The sequence below is a fragment of the Halichoeres trimaculatus genome, unplaced genomic scaffold (genome assembly GCF_033239565.1).
Source record: "Halichoeres trimaculatus isolate MK-OKI-2021-1 unplaced genomic scaffold, fHalTri1.1 fHalTri1_scaffold_8, whole genome shotgun sequence".
In the NCBI taxonomy this organism is placed as follows: Eukaryota; Metazoa; Chordata; class Actinopteri; order Labriformes; family Labridae; genus Halichoeres; species Halichoeres trimaculatus.
Window position 1 is genome coordinate 4,338,088 of NW_027437186.1, and position 27,510 is coordinate 4,365,597.

At 42.9% G+C, this 27,510-nt stretch overlaps 1 protein-coding gene across 1 annotated transcript in view; it reads right to left on the reverse strand.

Annotated features, from left to right (window-relative positions):
* Window positions 1–17,776, reverse strand: part of b3gat2 (beta-1,3-glucuronyltransferase 2 (glucuronosyltransferase S)) — a 71,695-nt gene extending 53,919 nt beyond the window's left edge. Inside the window, exon 1 of the mRNA XM_074676389.1 lies at window positions 16,692–17,776. Within this exon, the coding sequence (XP_074532490.1) occupies window positions 16,692–17,216 (525 nt within the window). The 5' untranslated portion in view covers window positions 17,217–17,776. The remainder of the gene's footprint in view (window positions 1–16,691) is intronic.
* Window positions 17,777–27,510: the final 9,734 nt, after the last annotated feature.

A 27,510-nucleotide genomic window follows, 5' to 3' on the forward strand; every position in this document is an offset into this window, starting at 1 on the left:
AAATAGCATTGATATGCATTAAATGCTGAAATACATAGTATCCTTTTTTTTATTCTAATACTCTTCCCCTGAACATCTATTTTGCTCAGCATTAAAACATCAAATATTTGCTGAATGATTTTACATATTTTTTGAAATGTGGCTCATGCAAATAAAATCACAGCCTTGTGTCACTTTTGCTGGTCCCAAGCCTGGATAAGGGCATAGCAAAGGGAGATGATGATTTCATTTGGGGATGATTGTGAAACTATGGGGGGGGGGTTTACATGCAGTCAAGCACGTGAGCAGGCGCATCTGAGTTGATGTGTAGTGCTGTGCCCTCTGGATGAAAAAGTTCAATAGTTAATTTTTAAAAAATCCAGTGTCAGCTGATATGGACTGTTAAGAGGCTTCAAGACCAGATTTTCAGTGAATTCTTGTCATGCTGCTGGAAAGCCTACAACATAAAAACAATGATCTGATATCGTTCTGATCTTTAAGGCAGCTTGATAAGTGATGAAGCCAAATCAGGCACTGAGTAAAATGAAAGCAGACGCACCACCTTAGAACTGACAGTAGCTGCCAAATAGTTTGTAAGAGAGGGGCCCAGTGATAATTTATTTATTTATTTTTTATAATAAATTAAATTAATTATTTCAAGTCTAGCTACTGCAGTTACCATGCAAAGACAGCAAAGTATCCCCGTCTGTGTCCTTCACCCTGTAAGCACCATGTTTACTGTGGTCTAATCCTCCTCTAGTTCATTTAAAACACTTTTTTTTTTTTTTCCAGCTTCATTTATTTTCTTCACTGTATTTCATGTTTTTATTTTTGGGTAAACACATTTTTGGGGTGAAACAGCACCACCAGCAGCCCTACTTCCAGCAGTACTGGATAAAACAAGAAAATTGACAGACGAAAGTTCATTTATAGTTCCAGACATATTCATGATGTTTTCAACTCACTTTTTCTCTTTTCTCCTAAAGCGTCCTTGACAATTACAGATTTGTATATGTTGATTAGTTTTTCATTGTATTGTTACTCTGTGAAAGTTTGTGCCATGTTATCCTGTTAAAGGGGCTGTGAGGAGTTTGAAAGTGATCTTGAAATAGTATCTCTCCTAGATCTATGCCTGATCACAATTTACACTTTAAAATGAGATTATCAGCACCAATACAGGTTATTTCAAAATGCTTTGTAGCCAGGTTGAGCAGGATCAGAATGATTTACGGTACATGTCTCTATGACAACAGCATACAGACTGATGAAGTTTAGTAGTGAGAAAAGAGATCCGAATTTTTTTCTGCAGGGAATCGAATTCTGTGATTAATTTTGTAGTGATGGTGGACACTGGAGCCTAACTGTCAGACAGAAAAAGGACAGAAGAGCAGAAGAAAGATTAACAGGAGAGTGATAGAGCACAAGCTAAAGACTAAAAATGCTAACTTGTTGTGCTACTGTTCATTCCAACCCACATGCATCAGTTATTCTGCAGTGGTCTGTTTACACTTAAGAGCGTTAAGAATCATGTCCTGTCAGCGCTCATGTTAGTACTAACATAACCCATTACCAACACATCTCACAGCGCCGGGCTGTCAGTAGCACTATGTACAGACAGCTGCTAAACTACTGTAAGAACTGACAGTTTGCTTGTTGTGACGTTAGCCTATAGATATGTCAAAGCACCAGGCTGCCAGTAGCAATCTACGCATCTTTAATTGTACATTTTTTGAACAGTTTATTCAAAGGCCCAGCTAGGAACAAGATTTGGAAACTAGCAATTGCTCTAAACTCTTTGTGCAGCATGTCAGATTCATGTTGTGATGAAACTATTCAAACTTTTTCATCCCTGTCAATTAAATAAATTCATATTGAAAATTCAAATGGCCAATGAATCAAATAAGGCAAGAATGACCTCTAGGATAGCCAATAGCTACTGTCCTTACTGAGGAGTTGGCAACACTGAGAACCCACACACACCAGCTCCTGCCCAGGAAGGTTCCTGAATCAAACCAGGAACCTTTTTACAGTTAGGAAACATGTAGTCCTAGTCCGACATCATCTGTTAGTTAAATGTAGGTTTATCTGGTGAGCCGTGCCATGCAGATACACTACATAGAAGAAAAAACATGACTAAAGTCTGTTCTCTTTCAGCTTCTGCACTGCATCCAAGTAACGTAGTTATTTAAAAAAATGTGTATTTTAATGTAAACCTAAATGCCCAAGTTGAATAATCTAACTGAAAACCACACTAATTCATAAAAAATGTAAAACTCATGTGACAGTAATGTATTTTTGGTTAACTCCTCTTCTTGTTTCTGCTCACTTTCTAGTTTTAAATATCAGAGGAGAACAGATGAAGCTTGGTGTCATCACAGCCTCGTCTGGCTCTGCTCCAATGAGCAGAGGGTTTTCATGGGATGTGAAAGGGTTGGGGCCCATCAGGGCAACCAGAACAATACACTTTTGCTTGAAACAGAAAACCATTTAGGCAGAGAAACAGACCCTGGATGGTTCCCAACTGGGTCACATTCATACTTCACCGGTCCTGCATGGAGCCCATTTAAGGGCCCTTCATTAGTCCATCTGAGCCCACCCATGCAGAGCCTCCATGGAAACTGTCAGGCCATGGCTAAGTACCCAGTATGGGCCCCTCTTGTGAAGGCTGGATCTGCTAAAAACCTCCTGTAGAGGTACAATCAGCATTTTGAAATCTATCAGCTTCAAAAGATGAACCAAGGGGAGTTTACTAACAGTGGGATACAGCATCTGATAGCACCAAGAACTGGACACATCATATTAAATCTGCTTCGTCTCAAGATCTGATTCACAAGGCAACCTGCTCTGATGAAGAACAGAAACAGCCACAAAATTCTGCAGCTCTGTGCAGTTTGCTCCAGTTTTCACCTGATTGTGACTGAGGATGAATTGATTTGATCGCCTGAGATGGAAGCGAAAGCTACGCACTGACACTTTAGCTGCTACCAACCATAGGAACTATCCCCTGGATCCTTGAGACCGTCGAAACTGTGTTAGAATTTTAGATAGGTGGAGCATGTGTAGTGTTTAAATTTCACCTACAGTAAGATGAACCCCAGCTGTGATGTACTTGGTTTTGTTCCTCCTAACCAATGGTTTTCTTTGAGCCTGATAGTGTGAATGTTTCTCTGTCAGCTCCCGGTGTTGGGGCTTTAAGAGTGACCCTGTAAACTGGAGACCTTCAGCTGAACGTCTCAGTTGATATCAAGTTTACACCAGCTGTTCAAACACAGAGGAAGTCCTCAGGAATGGATCCTGGTTTAGTTTGATATATGTCTGCACAGTTCTTAAAAAATGTATGTATGCAAATGAAAAAACCACAGTACATTTAAGAATTCATGGAAAACAGTAAATATATTTCAGTGTTAAATATATTGTTTTAATTAAAGTGCATGCACATCCTGGTGGATTAAACATTACAGACTATATACTGCTTGTTTAGGGTGGTAGCAAATACCTTACGCTGGGCGGTGATCTACTGCATTTGTTAAGCACTGTATACATATGTGTCTTAATCCCCTCATCAGATAATTTTTTAGTGATGATCTGAAGCTGTTTGAGAGGAATGCATCCTTCTAAAGTTGTCATATCAACTGGTTTATTCTTAAGCGTAAATATAATTTGAACTCTGCCAATATTATTCTTAAGCGGGGAGCGGTCTGCTAATTTGCAAGTTGAAGCTGTTTGAAATGGTTTCTACCAGTGGCAGCTTTGTCTCCAGACCTTATCTTCTTTCAAGAGTCAACAAACCCATCTGCAGTGAAATAAAGCTCCATCAAAGCCAGCCCAGGCTGGATATCATCCATGCTTACAGGCTAACTGCAATGCTACAAGGCCTGTCTGTCTCCCATTACAGCGTGATTATTACTACAACACCTTTGCCATGTTTTACTGCCCTTTACTGGTCCGGTGGTGTTTTGCAATTAACTGTTTTTTCATCTATTCTTCATTTCTTCTCATTTCTAAAGTTCCTGGACCCTCTGGTTGAAGCCCTGCTTAAGACTATGCATCATGTGAAGCTTCAGAAACTCCATACAACAACAGCAGAGGTTTGAAGTTTGAAGACAAAATGACGACAGCAGATTGTCGGCACAGGGGGTGAACGGACAGATCACTGATGTCCACATATTAACTGAGGCCTGAGAGCCTGAGCCAGAAAGGTGCTTGTGTTAAATATGTTCAGGATATACGTCAATCTTGAAACTGTCTAACATTTTTTTCTGATATATGAGCCTTGTTTATTGAACAGATGAGTGATGTAGGCTAATGCTGCTGGATGTGTTCACCTGGTACTGGGTTTGCTGAAATGAGCTCATTCTTCAGAGTATAATGCTGTTCCTCAGTGTCCCCCGAGTAGGTGGAGACAGCAGCAGTGGTCAAATCACAGAATGACAAGAGAGGGAGATTACAGTGCAGCCTAAAGGTACAAATCATGTTGGTTTTCATACATTTCTTGTTCATATAGAGACCACTCTAAAACAGTGGGATCTTTTCTTGGGCAGAGTTATAAAGAGTTGGTGATTTGTTGAAAACTACATTTAAACTTTCAGCAGGCAGTTCATCAGCTGATCAAAAGTTTCAGACCATAGCCTTAAGGAGTCAAAACCCTGCAGAAATCTGTCTTTAAAGTCGTTTTCATTCAGACATTCACACTGTGCTGACCTCCTAATGACAAAGGCAAAAAGCCTTTCTGTCTTTGAACGTGGCAAGACTGCTGAGCTGTGCAAGCAAGGTGTGTGTGTGTGTGAGTGTGTGTGTGTGTGTGTTTGTGTGTGTGTGTGTGTGAGTGTGTGTGTGTGTATACAGTATTAGTGACCACATTTGTTGCTTTTATTTGATAATAATAACAATAATAACAATAATAATAATAATAATAATAATAATAATAATAATAATAATAATAACAATAATAATGCACAAAGTTAAACTTCTTTTCCCTGTGTTGTCTCCTTCTTTAATGATCTGTTTTGTTTTCGGTTTTGTTTGTAGTCCATAACAGTATGTAGCACTGAGCACTTCAGGCTCATTAGTGTCCGTTTAAGGGCCAATCCCAATTCCACCCCTTAGCCCTTGGTTTTGGGCGTGCACATCTTATGAAGGGGTGTCCCAATTCTCTGTAAGGTTGAGGTGAAGGGCTAGAAACAAAGCCAAACCAGGACCTCACTTCAAACCAAGGGTATCACAAATTTTGTGGTGCAGTGCAGGGGGCGTAAGCCTGGTGTAACCCGCGCAGTGTTCATTTTGTGCGGCGCACCACTGTACGCTGCCAATTTGACAATTTGGTAGACGGCCTATGCAGAGATGGGTGTGACGGCGCACCAGGGGGAGGTGTCGGCAGATTGATGTTGGCGCAGTGACAATTTCGTGCCAAAAAAAGTGCGCAGAAAGCTCGCCAGCTCCAACCTGGTCTATCCTCGGCTCAAAGCGAAGCGCACCCTGCGCAGCTGTAATTTGGTGACAGGTGCACATGTGCGCACATGTCAACAAAGCCTCAGAGGCAGGTTTCCAGAGTGTCAGGCACATTTTAATGCAATAAACAATCACAACAACCACAATTTAATGTAACTGTCTGAACCAGCATATACATTTATATCTATATTAACTGTCCCGTCACATCTGATGTCAGATTAAAGCCGTTTGTCATCATGGAAAGTTAACCTGACGGCAGCTGGAAGTTTGATGCACATCTTACAATTAAACAATAAACAGCCTTAACATCTGCTACTGAGTATATATCTGGTTCTCTCATTTCATTTAACTCAAAGAAAAGAGGCAGAGAAAAGACGAAGTAAAAAGAGACAAAATAAATGCATGTCACTCAGGATTTACCCGTGACTTCCCATATTTCTCTGTTTTAGCCTTTATTTTAACCTGATCTAAAAAGATGGAGTACATTATCGTGAGAAGGATGAGGTGGAGACACCGGGAGAGTATACAGTATATCACCAAAAGTTCTGCTATTTGGCGATGACAAACCAGGAGTGCAGGTGGATCAAAAGTATTCTGAATGGATAAGCCAGCTGTGTAACTGTCTCTTCATTTTGTACTCCTATTAATGACAAAGGAACAGATTAAATCTGTCCCGGGGGTTGGCCCACAGGGTGACGCGCTTCGTGTCCCCCCGATGCGCCCAGCTGTACATTCTCCTGCTGCAGGGACAGTGGCTCTGACCGTCTCCGCTACCGGGTCTTTCCAGCACACTTTCCGCAGTGGGGGGGATCAGTCAGACCAATCAGACGCTGCACCTCAGCCGCAGGGCATTTAAAGGCGAGGAGAGGTGCTCATTTGATTGGTAAAAACAGCGCTCAGCTGTGTTAAACCCACTCATAGCTTTTCTCCTCCCTCTCTGCCATTTGCACGGAGGGAGGCGTGGCTGCGCTCCTCTGCGCTCCTCTGCGCCTCTCTTAGCACTGCAGGAAACTTGCAAAGTGTGCTGGTCACGCCCTGTCCGCACGGCGAAGGCCGGCGCAGGGCAGGTGTGCCTGAGCCTGGTCTATGAAATTAGAGCCCAAAATGTTTATTTTGATGCCACTACTTTTGTGAAAAAATGGTTGTATCACATTTGAGGTTTTGAGGTTTGACCATAGACACTTGCCTATAGCAATGTACAGCCTGTGTCTTAAACAGGTTAGCTGTCATCATGCATGCCAGCTGTTTTGCTTTCTGCATGCGGTAAATGTTTACTTCATCACGTCACTGACTCGGTGCTACTGGTCTTAAAGGTGTATTTTCAGAATGGCTGTGGCTGAAAAGTGTCTTCTCAAGTCGGGAGAAATAAATCTCCCACATAGATTAACCACTACTTGGACTAAATTATGTGTAACAATGCTCAACCGTGGTAATTACTGTATTGCAAAATTCATTTTGTGGCAACATATGATACCAGTGACGGTGATGAAACTGGTATACCCCCACCCCTAGATCATACTCTCTGATGTAGCTGAAAAACTCATTCATCAGACATTGTGCTTCTGAAAAAAGGAACAAGTTGTTTTAAAAAAAAAAAAAAAAAAAAAATTAGAAACATAAATCTCCTTCAAGAGCCAAGAGTAGGGTATGTGTATTCGTATTTGTATTTGTGATTGTGTGTGTGTGTGTGTGTGTGTGTGTGTGTGCCCCTACGATCAAGGTGTAATTGCATGGGCGGCATGAAATAAGCAGTCTTGCATTTTCTGACACCCTATTGACTTCAAGGAGGGGACTCAGCTGGAATGTGTCATGTGCATAATAAAGCATGCCGGTGTGAGCGCTGGCTATTGTGCAGAAACGCATTAAACACCCTTCACTCCGCACTTAACGCTGAATGCCTCTCTACCTGACTTCTCTCTGCTCCGGCTCCACACCCAGGAGGAGGGAGGCTGGTTAAACGTTAGCTACGTACTAATGTTTATTTCATGAGGGCTTCAGAGGGAGAATCTTTTCGCTCATTACTCAGTGATAGTGTGCAGCTAAAAGGCTGGCCAGATACTTCCATGTAATCAACATCCCGGGGATGAGAATGAGGCTGATTTCTTGCCTAGCTGGGATTCCTTACTCGATAATTAGGGAACTGCAGCTCGGGGATGTCTTTCCCTTTGCTCTGAAGGAGAAAAAAAAGGGAGATCTAAATATTGCAAAAGAAAGTTATAAATTAACCAACATGTGTCTGATGACTGCAAATCTGAGACTAAAAGAATGACCTGCACTCAGATCTAACATGTTGCACTATGTAGTGACTGAGCAGAATAGTGGAGAAGTATTTTTACTTCCAGTTTTAGCATGAACACAGCTAAGCTCCCTCCAAGCAGCCAGCAAAATGCTGCCTGTTTTCCTTTAAAGACACCAAGCAGGAGAGGGATGTGCACAAGATGTTTACTCAGCAGCCGGCAGTGCTGAGTGTTAGAGGAAACCAAGACCTTCACTCTGAGCTGCCTCACAGCAGAGAGGCACCAACATCAGTAGCCACGTAAACATGGATCCAAATATTCCGCTTGCATTTGGTTTATTTGCTCAAACGGAAAGAATTTAACCTTTGTATACACCTCATTCCAAAAGAAAAGTGCCAATCCGAACGGACATTTAATCAGTTTCACAGGGGTGGAATATTCCTTTCCCCAAACCGATTGAAGTATCATGTATCCACTCAAACACAAAGTTGTCAGGGTGCGTTCTTTCAGCACATGCTCAGATATGACGTAAGACGCAACTGGAGATGTTCCTCAATTTAAAAAATGGCAGCGAGCAGTCAGCACTGGACTGCTGCGGAAAGTCTGTTTTTGATCCAAACTTAGCATGGGTTTCAAGTTGCTGCTTTAAAAAAAACATAGCAACTGTCCCAACAACCGTGATAAACAAACTGTCGCCCTCCATCTTTGATAAATCATTTGATGTTTACGTTTTTCTACGCAGGCCTCATTGACTATTCTGTTTGATTATAGCGGCGCATGTAGACTAGAGATAGTGGAGACGGTCAGAGCCGCTGTCCCTGCAGCAGGAGAATGGACAGCGGGGCACATCGGAGGACACGAAGCGTGTCACCATGTGGGCCAGCTCCTAGGACAGATGTAATCTGTTCCTTTGTCATTAATAGGAGTACAAAATGAAGAGACAGTTACACAGCTGGCTTATCCATTCAGAATACTTTTGATCCACCTGCACTCCCGGTTTGTCATCGCCAAATAGCAGAACCTTTGTTGATATACTGTATACTCTCCCAGTGTCTCCACCTCATCCTCCTTACAATAATGTACTCCATCTTTTTAGATCACGTTAAAAATAAAGACTAAAACAGAGAAATATGGGAAATAAAGGGTAATTCCTGAGTGACACACATTTATTTTGTCTCTTTTTTCTTCGTCTTTTTTCGGCCTCTTTTCTTTGAATTAAATGAAATGAGAGAAGCCAGATATATACTCAGTATCAGATGTTAAGGCTGTTTATTGTTTAATTGTAAGATGTGCATCAAACTTCCAGCTGCCGTCAGGTTAACTTTCCATTATGACAAACGGCTTTAATCTGACATCAGATGTGACGGGACAGTTAATATAGATACAAATGTATTTGCTGGTTCAGACAGTTACATTAAATAGTGATTGCTGTGATTGGTTATTGCATTAAAATGTGCCTGACACTCTGGAAACCTGCCTCTGAGGCTTTGTTGACATGTGCGCACATGTGCGCCTGTCACCAAATTACAGCTGCGGAGGGTGCGCTCCACTCTGCGCTGAGGATAGACCAGGTTAGAGCTGGCGAATTCTCAGCGCACTTTTTTGGCACGAAATTGTCACTGCGCCAACATTAATCTGCTGACACCTCCCCCTGGTGCGCCGTCAACTCCCCTACCAAAATTGTCTACCAAATTGTCAAATTGGCAGTGCACGGTGGTGCGCCGCATGAAATTAGCACTGCGCAGGATGCGCCAGGCTTGCGCCCCCTTGCGCTGCGCCATGAAATTAGAGCCCACAGTGTTTAGGGGAAAGACCACAGCGCTGGGACTAAGTGTTTGGTAAAGTCATGATACAAGAGAATGTCCCTGTTACCTTCCCACAACATTTGGTTAAAAAACTTTAAGTTATCCTTTCAAAAATAGAAGTAGAATAGTATAGAAAATAGTATAGAACTACTTTTTACCAACAAAATCTCTGCATAAAACAATGTTTAACGGTCGAGCCATTAGTTATCTTCCTCCTGAAACAGCCTCTGATCTGAAGCTAGTGTATACACAGGGGCTGCCATCAGTCTGCAGCCTGCAGACAGTTTCTGCAGGTTATTACTGCTGTATGACAGCCTATTATCTCTCTATGACAGGCCATTACCTGCACACAGGAGCCCAGTAATGAAAGAGGCAGCAGGACAGAGAGGAGACAGAAAGCAATCAACAAATCAAACAGATGCTCTTTACAGCAAGCCTGAGGCGAAGAATCCGACAGTGAAGTGTGTCAAAGTGGACTCAGAGTGGACTTAGAGCAGAGGATTCACAGTGCAAGAAATTCTCACCGCAAAGATTCACAGAGCCAGAGATTCATTGACAAAGAGATTCACTGAGCAAATGGTTCGCAGAGAAAGAGATTCACTATGCAAAGGAGTCACAGAGCAAATGATTAGAGGGCAAAAGATTCACTGAGCAAAAGATTTGTGGAGCAAAAGATTCACAGAGATAAAGATTAGCTGAAATAAGGATCCACAGCGCAAAGGATTTCTGAAACAGATGATTCACAAAGAAAGATATTCACTGAGCAGAAATTCATAGAAACTGAGACTCACTGAGCAAAGGATTCACTAAACAAGTGACATACATAGCAACGGATTATAGGGCAAAAGATTCACGAAGCAAAAGAAACCCAGAAGAACAAATTGTCTGAGAAAATGATTCACTATGCAAAGGGCTCACAAGAGAGCAAGAGATTCACAGCGCCAATGATTCATGGACTAAAAGATTCACAGAGAAAAAGATTCACAGAGCAGAGGATTACAGGGCAGAAGATTCACTGAGCAAAAAATATACAGCGAAAGAGATTCCCTGAGCTAAGGAATCACATATCAAAAGGATTCGTAGCGCAAAGGATCCGTGGAACAAAGGATTTGCAGAGAAAGAGATTCACTGAGCAAAAGATTCACTGAAAAACAGACATGCTAAGCAAAGGATTCACTTAGCAAAAGATTCACAGAGCAAAGGATTCATGAACAGAATGATTTACAGAGACAGAAAATCACTGAGCAGATGATTTGCAGAACAAATGATAAGAGGGCAAAAGATTCACTGAGCAAAAGATACACAGAAAAAGAGATTCGCTGAGCAAATGATTCACTATGCAAAGGGCTCACAGAGCAAGAGATTCACAGCGCAAATGATTCATGGAACAAATGATTCACAGAGAAAGAGTTGTACTGAGCAAAGGATTCACAGAAAAATAGATTAATTAAGCCAAAGATTAACTCCGTAAATGATTTACAGCACAAAGGATTCTTGAAACAAATGATTTGCAGAGAAAGGATTCACTGAGCAAAGGATTCACAGAGCAAGTGACTCAAGGGGCAAATGATTCACAGAGCAGAGGATTACAGGGCAGAAGATTCACTAAGCAAAAGATTCACTGAAAAACAGACATACTAAGCAAAGGATTCACTAAGCAAATTATTTACAGAGCAAAAGATTCTCAGTGAAAAGGATTTCTGAAACAAATGATTCACGTAGAAAGAGATTCACTGAGCAAATGATTTGCAGAGCAAATGATGAGAGGGCAAAAGATCCACTGAGCAAAGGAGTCACAGAAAAAGAGATTTTCAACGCAAATGGTTCACTATGCAAAGGGCTCACAGAGCAAGAGATTCACAGCGCAAATGATTCATGGATCAAAAGATTTGCAGAGAAAGCTTTTTACTGAGCAAAGTTTTCGCAGAAAAATAGATTCACTAAGCAAAGGATTCACTGAGCAAAGGATTACAGGGCAAAAGATTCACTAAGCAAAGGATTACAGGGCAAAAGATTCACTAAGCAAAGGATTACAGGGCAAAAGATTCACTGAGCAAAGGATTCACGGAGCAAGTGACTCAAGGGGCAAAGGATTCGCAGAGTAGAGGACAGACAGAGCTAATCGCTCATGTAAGGGCATGCTGACTTGACAAACAGGCTAGCACCATGTAGTAGGGCTGGACGATTATGGTAAAAATAAGAATTCTGATTATTTTAAGTGATATTGAAATCATAATTAATATACACAATTATTGATTTATTCAAAAACTTCAGCACTGATTTAAACACAACTTTAAAGAACCAGCAAGTGGCACATACAGTATTATTGATACACATAAGTCACACACACTTGCTGTGGCTGCACATGGAACACAGAAGAGCTATGAAGCACAGGAACTTGCATACATCTACACTGTGTGGCATATTCATTGTTTTTCTTTGATTATATTGTTTTATGATTGTCAGATAGCAAAATTGAAATCATGATTAAAATCCAATTAATTGTCCAGCCCTACCATGTAGCTGTCTGTACTGTCGCTTGGCCCACCTCTTTACCTCATCCTGACTCAAACAACATAAGTTGGGTTTCAGCTTTTCCAAAACAGCCCACATCAATGATGAAGTCATGGAGACTATGGTCGTATCTTTTGTAGATTAAGTCTAACCACAGCTTAAGCCAGCAGCTGTGTGAGGGGCTGCTGGTACAAATTGTAAAATGCCTCCCCTGTTCTAACTCATGATCAGGCTTTTCCTCTAGGTGATGTTTTGCAGGTAGGAAAAAAGGTAAAACAGTCTCACTCTCACAAAAACAGGAGCAGTCATTCTGCTCGAGTGGATCGTTTCGACATGTGACAGAAACATCCAAAGAGGCAGCAGCCCTGAACCAAAATCCCCCTGAGAAATAAAATCCTCAGCCGCCGTTCATTACTCTCATCTCTCTCCTTCACAGTCTCACTTTCTTTCCATCCTTTTCTTTTATCTCACTCATCACTCAGATCCCCTCTTCCTACCAGCGTACCCTCTAGTTGTCTACCATACACTGGCTAGACCGGTGAGATAGAGACAGAACCATGTCTGGGTGAGATCTGCTGATATAGGTTGAAGTTTTCAGAGGCCCTCCATCCAGAAAAAGGGCCCCTGAGCGTCACTTCCACAGGAAATGCTCTCAATGTGGGATTCAGACTTTATTTTCCAGTTTCCTGCTGTAAAATTCAGTCAGTGGCCCTAGACGCACTTCCATTGTGTATCCCGTGTGTCTTGAGGGAATTCTTGGTGCTAAAAGCCTTTTATTTGGGATTCAGGAGGCGTGGTTTGACATTCTGATGCATGGCAAGGCCTAAAATGTCTGTCTTTGCTTTGTGACCTTGTTGCTGTTTTGCTCTCATTTGGCTTCTATGGAAGATACAGACACGAGACCCTGACACCAGGGACCTCTGAGACATGTGAAATCCTGCTTTGGTGGAGCCCAGGGCTGGATCCTGTAAAAAAAAAACTCACGATGCAAAAATTTAAATTTTGATTTTTTCAGTTGTGTTGTAAGCACCATTTGATTTTGATTTAAATGCTTCAATGTCAATTCAGTAAGAAGTGGAAACAAACAAATAATTAGAGTTTCTGTTGACTGTATATATATTTATTTCCATGCCCATGCGAACATACGTGTCAAATGTCAGCTCACATTTTTGAGCAGCAAAACATCCCAAACATCTAGGGCTGTGTATTGATAAGGTTTTAACGATTCCAATGCCTTATCAATCCCTGCTTATCGATCCAATTCCTTATCTATTCTCTTATCAATTCTCACTACGGAAAAATAAGAACTATGTGATTACAGATATAGTAAAAAAGGTCCCTTTATTTATATTTTTTCTTTTGTTTCAATGATAGTTATTATCATAATTATTATTATCATTATTATTTTTATAATCATTTATTTATTTATTTATGTTAATTATGTTAATTACTTAAAGCTGTATCCTTTCAATCCTGTATTTCTAATACATACATAGCGAGTGCCCTAGTCGGGGCACCCCATTCTAAAATATCTGGACACACCCCTGCATGTCAGCGCAAATCTCTCTGCAGGTACGTTATGTTGCTTCGCTCATCAAAAGATAGATTTATGATGAACAGAGGGTTCAACTCGTGGATTGAGCGCAGACATTTGTCACAAAATACTCAAAGGGCGCGTAAAAATAATAAAAGCCATTGTAGAAAGTTGTGCTCTACAAAGACAGCAGTGTGCCTGGACATATCGTTGGCTTCTAATCCCTCCAAGACCGACATGTCAGTCCGAGACCCATCAAGAACGGGAGACCCCAAGACCAAGACAAGACCGAGACCAAAGACTGTTGAGGCCGTGACAAGACCGAGACCACGAAAAAGTGGTCTCGAGACCAAGACCGGTCTCGAGAACTACAAGCCTTATTCCCGCATTGGCTTTTTTTGGTGGAATATAGCCACACCTTGGACCGTTAAGCGCGAGCAGGCGACATCTCTTCAACTGAGAGGTCTAGCAGCAACAACAAAAAGCACATGGAACGATGTCACCGTGCATTGCTCGTGGGGTGCGTTCGTTTGCTGTGTTAGCACACCCCGGGAGGAATCGATAGGGGAACCGAAATGGAGTTTTACTAGCAATTCCAAGGAATTGGTTAACTGCGGACCCGATTCCAAATCAGAACCGGTTATCGATGCGCAGCTCAACAAACGTCTGACATAAAAGTTGGTGCAAGCTGCTGCTTGCTGTTTTGTTGTTGTTTGGTCTAGTGCGGCCTCCTTTTATGTGAATATCATACACAGCTCCCCCTATTGGCCATGAGGTGTGTGGAATTTATTTCAGCGTCATCCGACCAGCCAGATCTGAGATGCAGCTGGGACCTAACTGAGCGGAGCAGGCGTGAGTGGATGTGTTGACTTAAAGAGCAACCTATCAGATCTGATGGAGTGACGGGGTGGAGACGCATACGGTGTATTTTGGCCGTTACTTGTTTTCCAAAGCAACACAACATTACTTTTATGTAACCCCACCCAACACTGTTCATGCCATCCAGAAACACAACAAACAACTCATCTACAAATGCTGAGAGAACAGTTCCTTCTGAGATGGTATCACTGTTGTGACCTTGTTTCACATAACTTCACTCTTGCCCCGTTTGCACCAAACTGGTGCTGGTGCTAGTTCCAGGCCAGTGCCTGACTTAGCTCTGGTTCTTTGTGTTACCACAGACACAGAACTGGCTCCAGGTGCTAAAATCTGATGCCTAGCAAGCACCTACTCTTTGCTGGGCCAGAGCTAATGCTGCGGTCCATTTGTATTTAGAACTGGGAAGTCCGGAGTGGCAGTGATGTCATCTCCGAGTTCAGCATTCCAGTTGCCAAGTCGGAAAAACTTGCCTTAACATCAGTATTTCTGTATACATATGGCTGATTTATTGCAACAAACAAGGGTCAGAAATTCTCAAATAAAAAGATATGACAGGGGTTTAACCACTGTTCACTTATGAACTTGGAATTTCCTACTGGGAGCTTGGGGGTGGTGTGGGTGCTACGACCCACAAGTTGGAAATTCTAACCTCAGGGGACATTTCAGCTGGGCGTTCCTACTCGGAACTCGGAAATCCCGACTTCCGAATACAAATAGATTGCAGCATAAGCACTGACTATATGGGGGCCTGGGGCAAGGCTACAGTGACCAATGATCAGCAGGGATAAAGGTCATTCTTAAAAGAAAAGCTGATAGACGAGTCGTTCATTGTTTTGTTAGCGTTTACTCATTCATTTGAGATGGAGGCGAAATTAAAGCACTGATGCCTTTCCTCTTTTAAAGATCAGTCTCATGTTATTTTTCATTCTTAAAAAGGAAAGCTGCTGAGTGAGTTGTCTGTTTCTTTGTTGGCGTTCACTCACTCATAACTTTAATTGGAGGAGAAATTTAAACAATGCCTTGCCTCTTATAGATCAGGTCTTAAACCTATTATTTCATCAAAGAGACTGGACAGCCTTAAGTTATTTGTCTTATTTACATGGCGGGGTTTCACTTCTGTCTCATGTTAGTGCAGTCACATTTCTTCCCTGCTCTGTTCACAAACACACAAACACGTGTGCACATGCACAGACACACAAAGAGAAAGAGAAAGAGAGGGGCAGGCACACGCTGTGTATCAGTCAGGAAAAAATAATGTTCAACAATCTTTAAGCCCTCCCAGCATAAACTTTGTTGTCGTCTCCCATCCCATGAGTCTGCAGCCGATGCCGCCTTCCACAGACATGGCCCCAACTTGGCTCTTTGCCGATGGGAAACCAAACCTGTTCTTAGAAAGAACAACCAACTAAGCACCAGCACCAAACCAGCACTAGTGGAAAGGGGGTATCTTAATCCAACGCCTGGTAAACATAGTGTTGTAGTTAGAATGGTAACTCATCAGTAATGCATCTAAAACTGAGTGCCACAAGCCATAAATGGAAAAATAAGAACACCATCAGTGCAGTGAATTGTGGGAAACGTGTGTTAATGTGAGGTAGGCTGGTTCACTGCCAACTGAGGATTTTTACCCTGCCTCACAAATTACAATCAGACCCAGTCAGCGCATATACTGCTGTAGGCAGTTTAGGAAAAAAAACACATTGTCTTTGTAATTGTTGTTTATGGGAAGCTGCCATGTTCATGTTTTTCCTGCCATGATTAGGCTATGAAATACATTCATATGAATATCAATTCAGCACCGACTTGTATTTACAGTTTAGATGGTGCTGTTAAATAAAGCTTTGGTCACTTTTCATGGTCACAACCCCATCATGACAATGGTACCCAGTAAAAATATAAATGACACTGGAAAGTAGTAGATATGTGCATAAAATCATGGTTCATTAGCCTTTGTACCTTTTTACATATGAGTTTATCTTCTTAACAGTAATAGTGTATGGGTAAATTATATTTTGTGTTTATTTAAACTTAAATCAGAAAGGGATTTAAAGAGCAGGTTAACCGTCGTCGTGTCTCAGCTCTGATATAACTGCTATTTGATTTTTTTTATATATATGTATTTTTTTTTTTAAGAGACTTGGCTCAGATCTTTGCAGCTAACACCCTGTTTGAGGCAGATCTGGTGCTTAGAACAGGTCTGCAGTACCGCGCAGGCTGCGGCTGAATCAGCATGAGGGCTGGTAATAATAGCGCAGGTGACATAATAGCAGCACAGGTGGTAGTATGGGTGGTTACCTCTTCAAAAAGCTCCAGGCTGTACGTGTTGTCGTCATCAGCGAAAAACACCACCCCGGGCTCGCGCCTGCTCCGGTGCTGCCGGAGCCACGCGAGAGCCAAATTCCTCTGTTCGGTGGCGCGTGGCATCCCGGCGCGTTTGAACCTGCGGGGAGTGAAAACGTGCAGGTGCGTGAACTGCACACCGCATCGGGCTAGAAAACGCGCCACCAGGTCCGTGCGCACCGTGGAGTCCTCCACTACGATCCAGTGAAAGCGGGGAACCTGGCGGAAGGTGTGAGCCAGGCGGGTCAGCTCCGCTTTCTGCACCGGGCGTGTGTAGGTCGGTGTTATGGCGTAGATGACCGGCAGGGAGGACTGGTTCCGGCTGCCCGGTGTGCCGCCCCGGGCCGCCCTCGGCACCCTACCGTTACGACCTGCTGCTGGGACCCGAATCGCCCTTTTGCTGTCGATATCGATCATGATGATGACTATCAGGACCCAGGGCAGCAGGATGAAGAAGCGACTGAAAAACACTGATTTCATGGCTGAAGTTACAGAGCGCCCTCCCTCTGTCTCACTCCATCACAGAGATGCTCCGACCGACCACAACTCCGAGAACCTCTCCTTCAGATCCAGCCAATTGTTTTCGCAGTCAGGCTGAAAACAAGGGCATCCTCAGTTCATTTCAAACTATTTTAAGCACAAACCCTCCGCTGCTTCTCTGCCTCCCCCGTCCCAGCGGGACCGTTTCTCTAGAGTTCCTCTTCTCTTCCTCCTCCCTGAATCTCTTCTTGGATGGGACTAGTTTTCCTCCCCTCCCCGTGTCCTCTCCTCTCACCAGCCTCGGTAAATTCCCATGTCCTCTCCGCGCCTCGGTGCCTGTTTTCTGGGGGAGAAAAGCGATCCGTCGCAGTCCTTCGTGCAGCGGGCAGTGAGAACCACCGACCAGCGCCGCCGACGAGCATCACTCGGAGGACGGAGCGCTGCCGAGTCTGAGGATGATAAGCAGGAGGGGAGGAGCAGGTGCAGAGGAGAGGAGGAGAGAAGGGATGGAGAGGACCTCGGGAGGAAGACAGCAGTGAGGAGAGAGAGAGCAGTGCAGGACGAGAGAGGAGGTCCTTGTTATTTAGTGCGCAGCCGTGTCTGCTGAGAACAAACCAGCTTAAGAAAGGGACACATAGAAAACAAAGACAGAGACTGGGGTAGAGAAGAAGAAAGTGCTCAGTAAGTGAAAGGAGCACTGGGTTTTGATAAAGAAATGATGCCTGGACAGTGGGGGTCTGCGGAGTTCAGAGGAAAAAACATCCCGCAGATGGAGAAAAGGAATGAAAGGCCGAAAGGGGACGCAGCAAAAAAAAAAAAAAAAAAAGTTTGAGAACCACTGTTCTACTTGGTACCACTCTAAATGATCTTGAAAAAGTCTCCCTGCTAGCTATATTCTAGAGATATGATTCCAACCCACAGTCAGCAGTTATTCTGCACTGGTGTGTTCAAACTTGAGAATCTATCAATAAAATGAAGAGTGAGGTTACGTTAGCTCTGATTGGTGGATGACTGGCAGGACATGTATGGTATCACAATTACCTTACCTCGGCACGATGTATCCAGTAAAAGTTGTCTTTAACAAAGTAAATTTGATTTGGTCTGATCTCTTTTAATTCCAAAACAAACACACACCTTGTTGAAAGTGGCATCTTCACGACAGTGTGTATGAGGCATTGGGCCAGAAGGTGGCCAGAAAACAGTCCAGAAGTGAGGTCTCCACAAAAACTGCTCTCCCTGGTGGCTGGCTGCAGTATTGGTCAAAAAATCCATCACCCCAGCCATTCCAGATGAGCTGTGGTCAAACTTAAAAAAATTGATACACATTGTAGAAATGTTTTACACCATTGTTGTGGTGATTTGAAGATATCATTTGGCTGACTTGTATTAAATCCCCTTTTTCCTGAAGAGTTTTATTTTCAGCAGTTATAAGTAACAATGATTGACAGCTGCTGTTATTGCTTATGGGGGGGTAAGACGCAGACTGCACAATGGCTGCTGATGGCGGTGCCTGTGACCAGGGGCATATTTAGTTGTTTGGGGGCCCAAGGCAAACCCAATCAATGGGGCCCTCCATGTCCTTGTAACTCATCTTCCTCAGAGCCAGACTGGCCTTCCCTGGGTCCACTGTCTCTTTCCCAGAATCAAGGCATGAGACAGTGCTAATCTTGTACATGGTAACTTAACGCAACTAAATGCATTTCCTCAAATTCTGTACTTTAGTTTGATTTTGAAGTGAATACATAATTTAGTCCACTTTGTCCTGGATTTGAAATCTTTTATGGTCAATTGACAGCTTATTTGTCCCACAGTGGCGAATTTACAGAGTAACAGTAACAAACATGAAAGTATGAAGTGAAAATCATTACAATAGGTAAATATTGAAAAAAATAATTTAGTAAAGAAAAAATTTGTAAATATCAAGCACAACATAAAACTGGAAAAAAAAAAAGCTACTGAAAGAGGTGATCGACTGGCGACTGTTACCGGCTCTCGCCCAGTGACAGCTGGGATAGGCTCCAGCACCTGCCCCGCAACCCCGAAAGGGATAGCCGGTATAGAAATGAATTTAATCACATACACGCCCCTCTCGTCTGAGCAAAACAACTGGAACACCCTCCAAGGTTGGAATTTCCTACTGGGAACTCGGGACGATCCTCACCACCCCGAGCTGACAATCGAAGATGGCTGCCCCCCATTCTGAACAGTTATCAAGCTCCTGTAATAATCAGTTCATAAGCACTTCTGACGAATGTTTGTAACACTAAATCAGCCGTATACAAAGTATTGTTCAACTTATATTTGTATAAATGCTGTCACAATGTTACTTATACCCCTTGTGTGGTATTTGTGAACTAAACGCAGGGCGTGCTAGCAACAGCTAACACAACAGCCCTGGTATGTCAGCACATTTTTCCTCCAACTTAATGCTGATTCAGAGAAGACGTCACTCCCAGTTCCTTCTTCCCAGTTCAGAGGTTAATGGAACACATCACCACAGGAGAGTCAGTGGACGTGTAGAGGGTGTCCGTGAATCTGCTCGATTAGTCTCCCTGACGGGCATAAGATGACGTAATAATCCTCTGAATTGAAATTGAATTGTAAAACTGAATCTGCCTTTTGTAAATTGAAATTGAATTCTGTGTTTTTGAATTTAAAGTATAAAAAGAGTTGAATTTTTCTGTATTTCTAAATTTAAGGTATAAAAACAGTTGAATTTTCACAGGTAAAATAGAATTTCAACTTCAATAAAAAAATACAATTTCAAAACATCAAATTCCATGACATATCATGCTTTTTCAATTTCAATATTTTAATTCCAAATTCAGTTTCAAGTGGCACAAATATCACCTCATATAAAGCTGTAAATTTAGTCTGTAACTGAAGTTTTTTATCGCCCTTCTGAACAATAAAAGCATTCATATATCCCCCCATGTGGACTTTAGAGCCTGGTGATTTCTAGATGGTCTGTGATCTTTCTGTCTTTAAAAATCATCAACAGCATCCTGTGAAATGTCTCCTACTCTGACACCTGCCATAGCCCATGTCATTGAGGTTGTAGCTGAGTATCTGGGAAACCACGTATCATTTAACACATTCAGGCCTAATTCACATGAAACTGCAGTTTTATGTCACAAAAAACAATGTTTTCTGAAAACTCCAGCCAAAGTGAAGATTTAGGAAATCACAATTTTTTTGGTTTCATGTAGAGGCCAGGAAACAGATTTTGGTCCTCAAACATCACAGGTTGATGATAAGGATTCATTCTAATTGGCTGACAGAAAAACTGAAAAACACTTTTTTTTTCTCTCAATTCCAGATGGACCAGTTCTCTTCATTTTGAAGGAACCCCTCATTCCGTTGCTAGGCGCTGCCCAAGTAGCTGCCTGTTGCAGCAGCTCTCTCATCTTTGTCCGTTTCTTGTAACTTTTTTGTCTTATTTTCGTAATCTTTGTATTTGGAGTGGATCATCACTTTGTATGGTTCATTGTCGGTCACGGACACCAAACTTTTTGTAGCTTTGGTGATATTTTTTCTACTTTTCTCCTGTGTTTGTCTGGAGATCCTACATGTAACCATGGCTGGATTGTTTACATGCGAAATTAGCTGTTAGCAGCCTGTAGCATGTCAATGCTAACTAGTGTAAGGCTTGATGATTTCCTCGAGGTGAGGAGGAGGAGGTGAGGACGACGTGCTGGTTCTCGGATGTGAGCTGGGAGGTGACGACGTGGACCTGTCCGTCCATCCATCGTTGTTGGGAACGTGGGATCTATCTCCGGGGGATGGACGAGCTAGCTGTGCTAACTCAGCGACATCGTGCTGTTCACTGATGTGGCTGATGGAGCTGACATCGGATGCCGGCCCCACATTGGAGGAGCTTCGCCTGCTGTGAGCAGACAGGATCCAGGAGACAGAGACTGAACAGACTGCTGGGGAGGCTCAGTCCTGGACCCTGTGGAGGTGGAGACTGGCTGGGCTGGAGAGTGGTGGACGAGTGGTGGACGGGATGTCGTCATTTAATTTCTTATGGACCTTTTTGCACTTTCTATACTCTTTCTTACTTTTGTTTTCTTAAATGCTGCGGTGACTCCTGAATTTCCCCTCGGGGATAAATAAAGTATTTTCTATTTCTATTTCTATTTCTACTTCTATTTGTTTCAGTAAGACACACAGCTACTTGCTGCTAGAGCAGGAGGTGAGGGTTAGGCCCCTGTAGGGAGTTCTACCCTAAGTCCACACCATTGCGAAGATGAACACACTCTTAAAAGCTGTTTTACTTTATATGATGGAAACTCTTGGAAGCACTCGACATCAGTTCTGTTTTTCTGCCAAAATAGGTGTTCCATAAATTTTATTTCTAGCTCCTGGAAGTGTTGTTAGCTATTGGACACACTTTTATATATTTAGACTGGCCTGCTGTGTGAAGGTTTCACCACTAGATGGAAGCAGAGCCCATGTTGAATTTAAGAACAGAGTTTGGATGTTCACATTGAGGACCCCCATACAATCACTGGCAGTAACAGTCAACCCTGTCCTGTGGTTGAGCAGAAATAGATGTCTGCCTGGTTTCTCTGAATGATGGGTTGTATGTGTTCCAGGTGCAGCAATCAATCTCATTATAGGAAAAGAGACAACAAGAGGAACAAATACTCATACCTGCAAGAATGGGGAAAAAAGTTGAGTTAAGCAGCAATTATTTTTCAATTGAAAATCTTTTAAAAGGTGAAAAAAGAAGTAACTGAAGGTGATAAATTTAAAGTCCAATGAGATCTGACCTGAAATGAGAAATTTGAACCAGGAATCAGACATATTTTACTAAAGATTTTTAAGTCTTTGTGGTGTTCAAAGTGAAATGATGATACAAAGAGACAGAAAGTGTAATAACACTCCATAAATGGATGAACTTTTTGTGGTTGACTCTTGCTTTTTTTTTTTTGTTAAATTATCAATCCTACACTTTTCATATGTACGCAGTCTCCTGCCGTGGTGCGTCACACTGGCCATTCAAACTGTGCTGTACTTGTGCTTGTCAGTTTTAATGTTCTTAAAAACTGTGTCACTTGTGATAACAGCTTGGTGAATGACAGTTTTAGCACGGGTTTTCCAGATGTGAGTGTTTGTGATGGACATGATGAGCCAGAACAGTCTCCGGGTGTTGTCTGTAAGTGTTTGCTGAAAGAGTCCGTACATAACTGCTTGTTGATGCAGATGTTGAAGCCAATCCTGGTCATTTTGTGTCTGATCTCTTTGGTTCTGAAACAGTCCAGAAGCAGGTGTTGGATAGTTCCATCCTCGTTACATGAGGGCATCGGACACTTTTTTGTTGTTACAAAACAGCTCCACTGAACTACTGCTCTAACAGGAAGTCTGTTGACACTGATCAGCCACATCTTTCAGTTTTTCAGATAACAGTTTATCATTGACATTTTTGATTATCTGTGGAAACTCAGCTTCTCTTGCATGTTTGTAGGGCACCAGTCTTCCGTTTTTGTGCTCATTAACAGCGTCATAGATTTGTTTAGATGTAGAGGTTGTCCAGTTTATTTGTAAACGGTTGTAAGATGAAGTGAAGTCACCAAACAGTAGTTTGTAATATGAGACACGTGACCTCGCTCCTCCTTTCAGTTTTGTCCAGAGGTTTTTATTTGTTACTGCCCAGCTGGCTCCCCTGCTGAGATTGTTAAAAACATTTTTAATGAAGGGGATCATGAGGACCGTGCTGAGGTCAGGAGCCCCCAGGCCTCCACTTGTTTTGCTTTTAAACAAGATATTTCTTTTGGTGACTTCTCTATTAGTGCCTTTAACATGTTTCACACATGCATGGCCAACCTACGTCATCATGAAGCGTCTGTTTACGCATAGCACGATTTCATCCGAGTCAGCACAATGAGACACATAGAGCACTGCTACAACTTTGGAGACTTTTTGGTTTATATTCAGTCATTTTGGCCTGACACAGCCCTCTAACACCCTGCTACTGTTTAAAATAATTGTTGAGAGGAGCACTCACAGTGATCATATGTCATGGATCTTATGTGATGTTTGTGTGAATTAAGTGTACTGTGCACACCTCTCCTTAAGGTCCAAAGAGGAGAAGTGAATCGTGCCTGAGCACAGCACACTTGTAGTCAAAGGAACTGGACTCTGAAGTGTGCTTGGGCATGGTTCAGATAGCCAGTGTGACCGCACTCTGAGAGAGACTGCTGCGAGCGGGGAGTCAGCACACGCTGCTCATTGAGAAGCAGCTGGTGCTGCAGATCAATACATTCTTTCACCTCAGAGTCTCCAAACTCCAGAAAAGAAGCTAGATTTACCACCAGTCAACATTTTGAAAAAAGTTGCTAAATATAGCGTCAGCACTATGTGCCCGATAAAAGTAGGCCAAACAAAATACCATTCTTTGAGCTTTTAAAATCTAAACGATTCCTTGAGGCGGAGGAAATTCCTCCATCATTTTTTGTAATCCAGCTACTAAAATAATTTAATGATTCAAATTCAATCGTTTCAGCCCTAATTTGAGCAATCAGAATCAAGCATTTTACACAGCTGGAAGATCAGTACAAAAGCTGAGAAATCATGTTCCTTAAGCAGTCTGCTGTAAACACTGCTCAGATTGAGAAGACAGCTTCGTCGACCAGACAGTGAAGTGGAGTTTAAAGTTTGTAGAGTTTTCATTTGAAGTTTGTCTTTCAATCATTATAACAACATTCTTACAGAGTTATATAAGCACTGATGAGTGCAGAGCTTGCTGGAAATACTGAGCTCATGAGCAGGTTATTCCTCTGCTTGTTTCTTCTTCCTCTGCTCTGAAAAGGTGCAGAAGGTCTGTTTCCAGAGGCCTGTCCCTGCCTCCACCCACAGCAGCTCTGAGAAATGTTTGTGCAGCTGAAACTTCAATCTGCTCAGCATTACCTGAGCACTCTGTCAAAGGGTGATAGCAGCTGGTGCAGTTAAAGAAGCACACTTCATTTTCAGAGGATCACTCCATTAGTCTCCTGGCCTGTCAGTGCAGGCCCTCTGCAGCTCTCTGCATCCAGCCAAATGGTAAATTACTAACACCATCCAAGGTGAACAAGCTGGTCCCAGCAGAGCCAGGCTGGCCTGGGCGTTATCCTCCGTCACAGACATGAGTAAGCTGCCTGACCTCAATGTTTGACCAGATTCGGACATGTGGATTTGTTAAGTGTCATCATGGGAAATGTCAGGAGCCCGTGGGATTGAGGGCAGCTGGAAAAGGCAGTGTGGTGAGACATGGTGACGTGGGTCACTGAGGCTGTCTGCAAGAGGTAGAGAGCTGCAGGAGGTCAGAGACCTGCAACAAATAGGATGAGAGCAGCATACAAGAGAGACCTGCAGCATATGAGATACAGAGACCTGCTGCACATAAGAGAGATCTGCTGCACATAAGAGAGACCTGCTGCACATAAGAGAGAGCTTCTGCAAATAAGAGAGAGCTTCTGCACATAAGAGAGACCTGCTGCACGGTTTTGCAAATCGTCTGAAGCCTGAATCATCTTCTGTCCAGTTGCGGGTGTTGTGTGTATGTTGTTTGTGCTCAGATTGTATGCTGGAATCCTGAGGTCAATTTCAATAATTTTTAAAGAATTTTGAAAAAACCCATTCAAAAAAATGTAAGACCTTATCAGGACTTTAAGCTGTTGTTAGCAACCATCCTTAACAGCTATGTCACACTGTCTCAAAGCTGTACACAGAGGTACAGACAGTGATTTTGGAGTCGTTGAAGTCGGCAGAGAGAGTGGTACATGTGATGTTGGACTTCCTGAGTGACTGACTCCTATATAACTTTCACCTCTCATTTCATTTCTAACAAGTAGGAATTAGTCTTCTGCAGATCAGAGCCCTGCATGGAAGCCACACAGGGAGCAATAAAGCAAACTTGTTAACAGGGGTAATTAATGCATGGGGTTTAACAATACAGACAAGTCCACAAACATAAGAATCGTCACTTAGTTACCATGTGGCAGTGGCTGCTGTATTCCTCCTTGTTGCACAGCCTTCTCAGAAACAAAGCTTGAATGCACTTTGTGACAAGAATGTGTTCCACTGATGCTCTTTACTGTGTCATGTTTTTCTATTTCATTGGATTTATTAGCGAGGTATGCTGTACTGCAGTGCTGTGGCGTCACACCATTTCATAGATGAAGAAGCTATCAGCAGCAGCCCGTGGCTTTAGGAACAGCCTTTTCTCCTGTTTGGGTCAAAACTGACCAGGGCCCTGTTCTACGAAGCAGGATTACTGCCTAGCAAGGTAGCTTTGAGGATAGGTTCCGGATTCCTTGTTCAATGACACGGGATCACTCCTCAGTGAGGCGAGTCTCCATGGCAACATACACTGAACGGCTAACCTGCTCCGGGGCAGGTTAGGTTCCAGATTGAACTCACGGACTATAAAAACCCTGCCCACTGACCAATGAGCCCTCACGAAAAAATGGCTTGTCCGTTCTTAGAGGATCCCGTGGACATCAGAGCTCGCATTGTCCGAGGAGCACTCCGGCGCGCGTGAGTTTTCAGGGACCGCACCGACACACTCTCTTTTTCGGAAGACCACCTTTATGAAAGGTACCGGTTTTCCAGGGAGGGGTTGGTAGTACATGACACTTTCTACAGGTAGTTAAAGGGAATGAAGAACTCTCATTGCCGTAATAAGATCTTCAATGCCAACACTTCTGTTCCATGACAATATTTTATTGCCCGTATTAAAATTGTGACAGGAATTCATGTAGGGCTCATGTGGGCTACATATCACACAAAAAATGTAAACACGATAGGAATGAACAAATAAAATTCATCTAAGAAATAAATTAGGTATGTTACAGTAAAAGTGCATTTTGAACAGTTCAGGATGATAATGGCACAAAAGTTTTTTTTGCACTACACTTACGTGTTAATTACATGTTTCAGCTCGTCATACTTCCTCATGATCACCTCCTGCTCCTCCTGTGTGAAGTATGCGCTCCTTCTCTCTCCGGCCTGCTCTGACGCTCCAGACTGCTCCATGTTCGCGATTGGTCAGATGCAGCAGGCTCCGCCTTATATGCGTGCACGCGCTCATTGCCTAGCTGGATTCTCTTATGAGGTTGATAACCAGCGTCGTAAAACCGTGTAGCGAGACCGCCGGCTACCGCGCTCAGTTCAGCGAGGTAGCTCCAAGGCTATCTCGCTAGGCTGAACTTGCTTCGTAGAATAGGGCCCCTGCATCCTGAGTGGGTGATACACTTCCTGAAATGCACCTCATCACTTTCATAAAGACCTCAACTTAAGGATAAATGAACTATTTGTATGGTGAGCTGTTGGTGTGACACAGCTGTCTTCCTTAAAAGAACTGGTCTGAGACTTGTGTAACAGGTTTTGCTCAGTATAGTTTGGTCCAGGCTGGACCAGTTAAGCCTGGTCTTGACTGTTTTTCCCCCTTGTTATGAGTGGTGTGTAAGCTGGTTGCCAATAGGCGCATTAGTTATACAATAGCGTGACGCCATAGCAGCTCGACAGTGTTCCCAGCTAATAAATCAAACAAAGAAGAAAAATAAGACACAGTAAACAAAGAGCAATGATGAAAGACATCCAGCTTTTCGTCTTCTTTGTGATTGGCATGTGGCTGTTTGTTAGAAAGAACAATCAAACTTTGTTTCAGAGAAGGCTGAGTACCGCCGAGAAAATTAATGCAGCTGCTGTTACACTGTAAGTGATGAATCTTTCCACCAATTAACAGTCTGGAGTGTTGTAGCTCCACCTTCTGGGGTCAAATCGGTTTAGTCTGGCACCCCAATAGAAGGGTCCTAAAAAGTGGCACAGCTCGTCTTGGCTATTTTGGAATCTGTCCTGGGATGAGTCAGTGGAAACGCCACAAAATACGTGGTGTACCAAGACGAACAGGGCTAAAGTTGTAGTATGTGTCCTGTACCAGTGGTGAGAATGAAAACAACAGAGGAATAAAAGAACATCTGAGAGGGTAAGGTGTGATTGTTACATTTGAGGTTATGCTTCCTGTGAAGGAGGCAGAGCTCCTTCCTAACCCTGAGGGAGCTTCACTGTCACCTCGTGTCCTCAGCTCAGACACATGAGGGAGCATGGAAAATACAGAGCCGCCCATGAAAGCAACGCCTGCAGGAGAAGTAGAATAAAAGAATCCAAGAAAAGGAGCAAGTGCAACAGGGAGGTGAAATGAATGAAAAAGAGGAGCACAGAGGGGGGAGTGGAGGTTTGATTGATGTTTACTGGTGGAGAAAATATCTTGCAGTGTTTAGAGCCAGACCTGCTACAGAAATGCCACGAC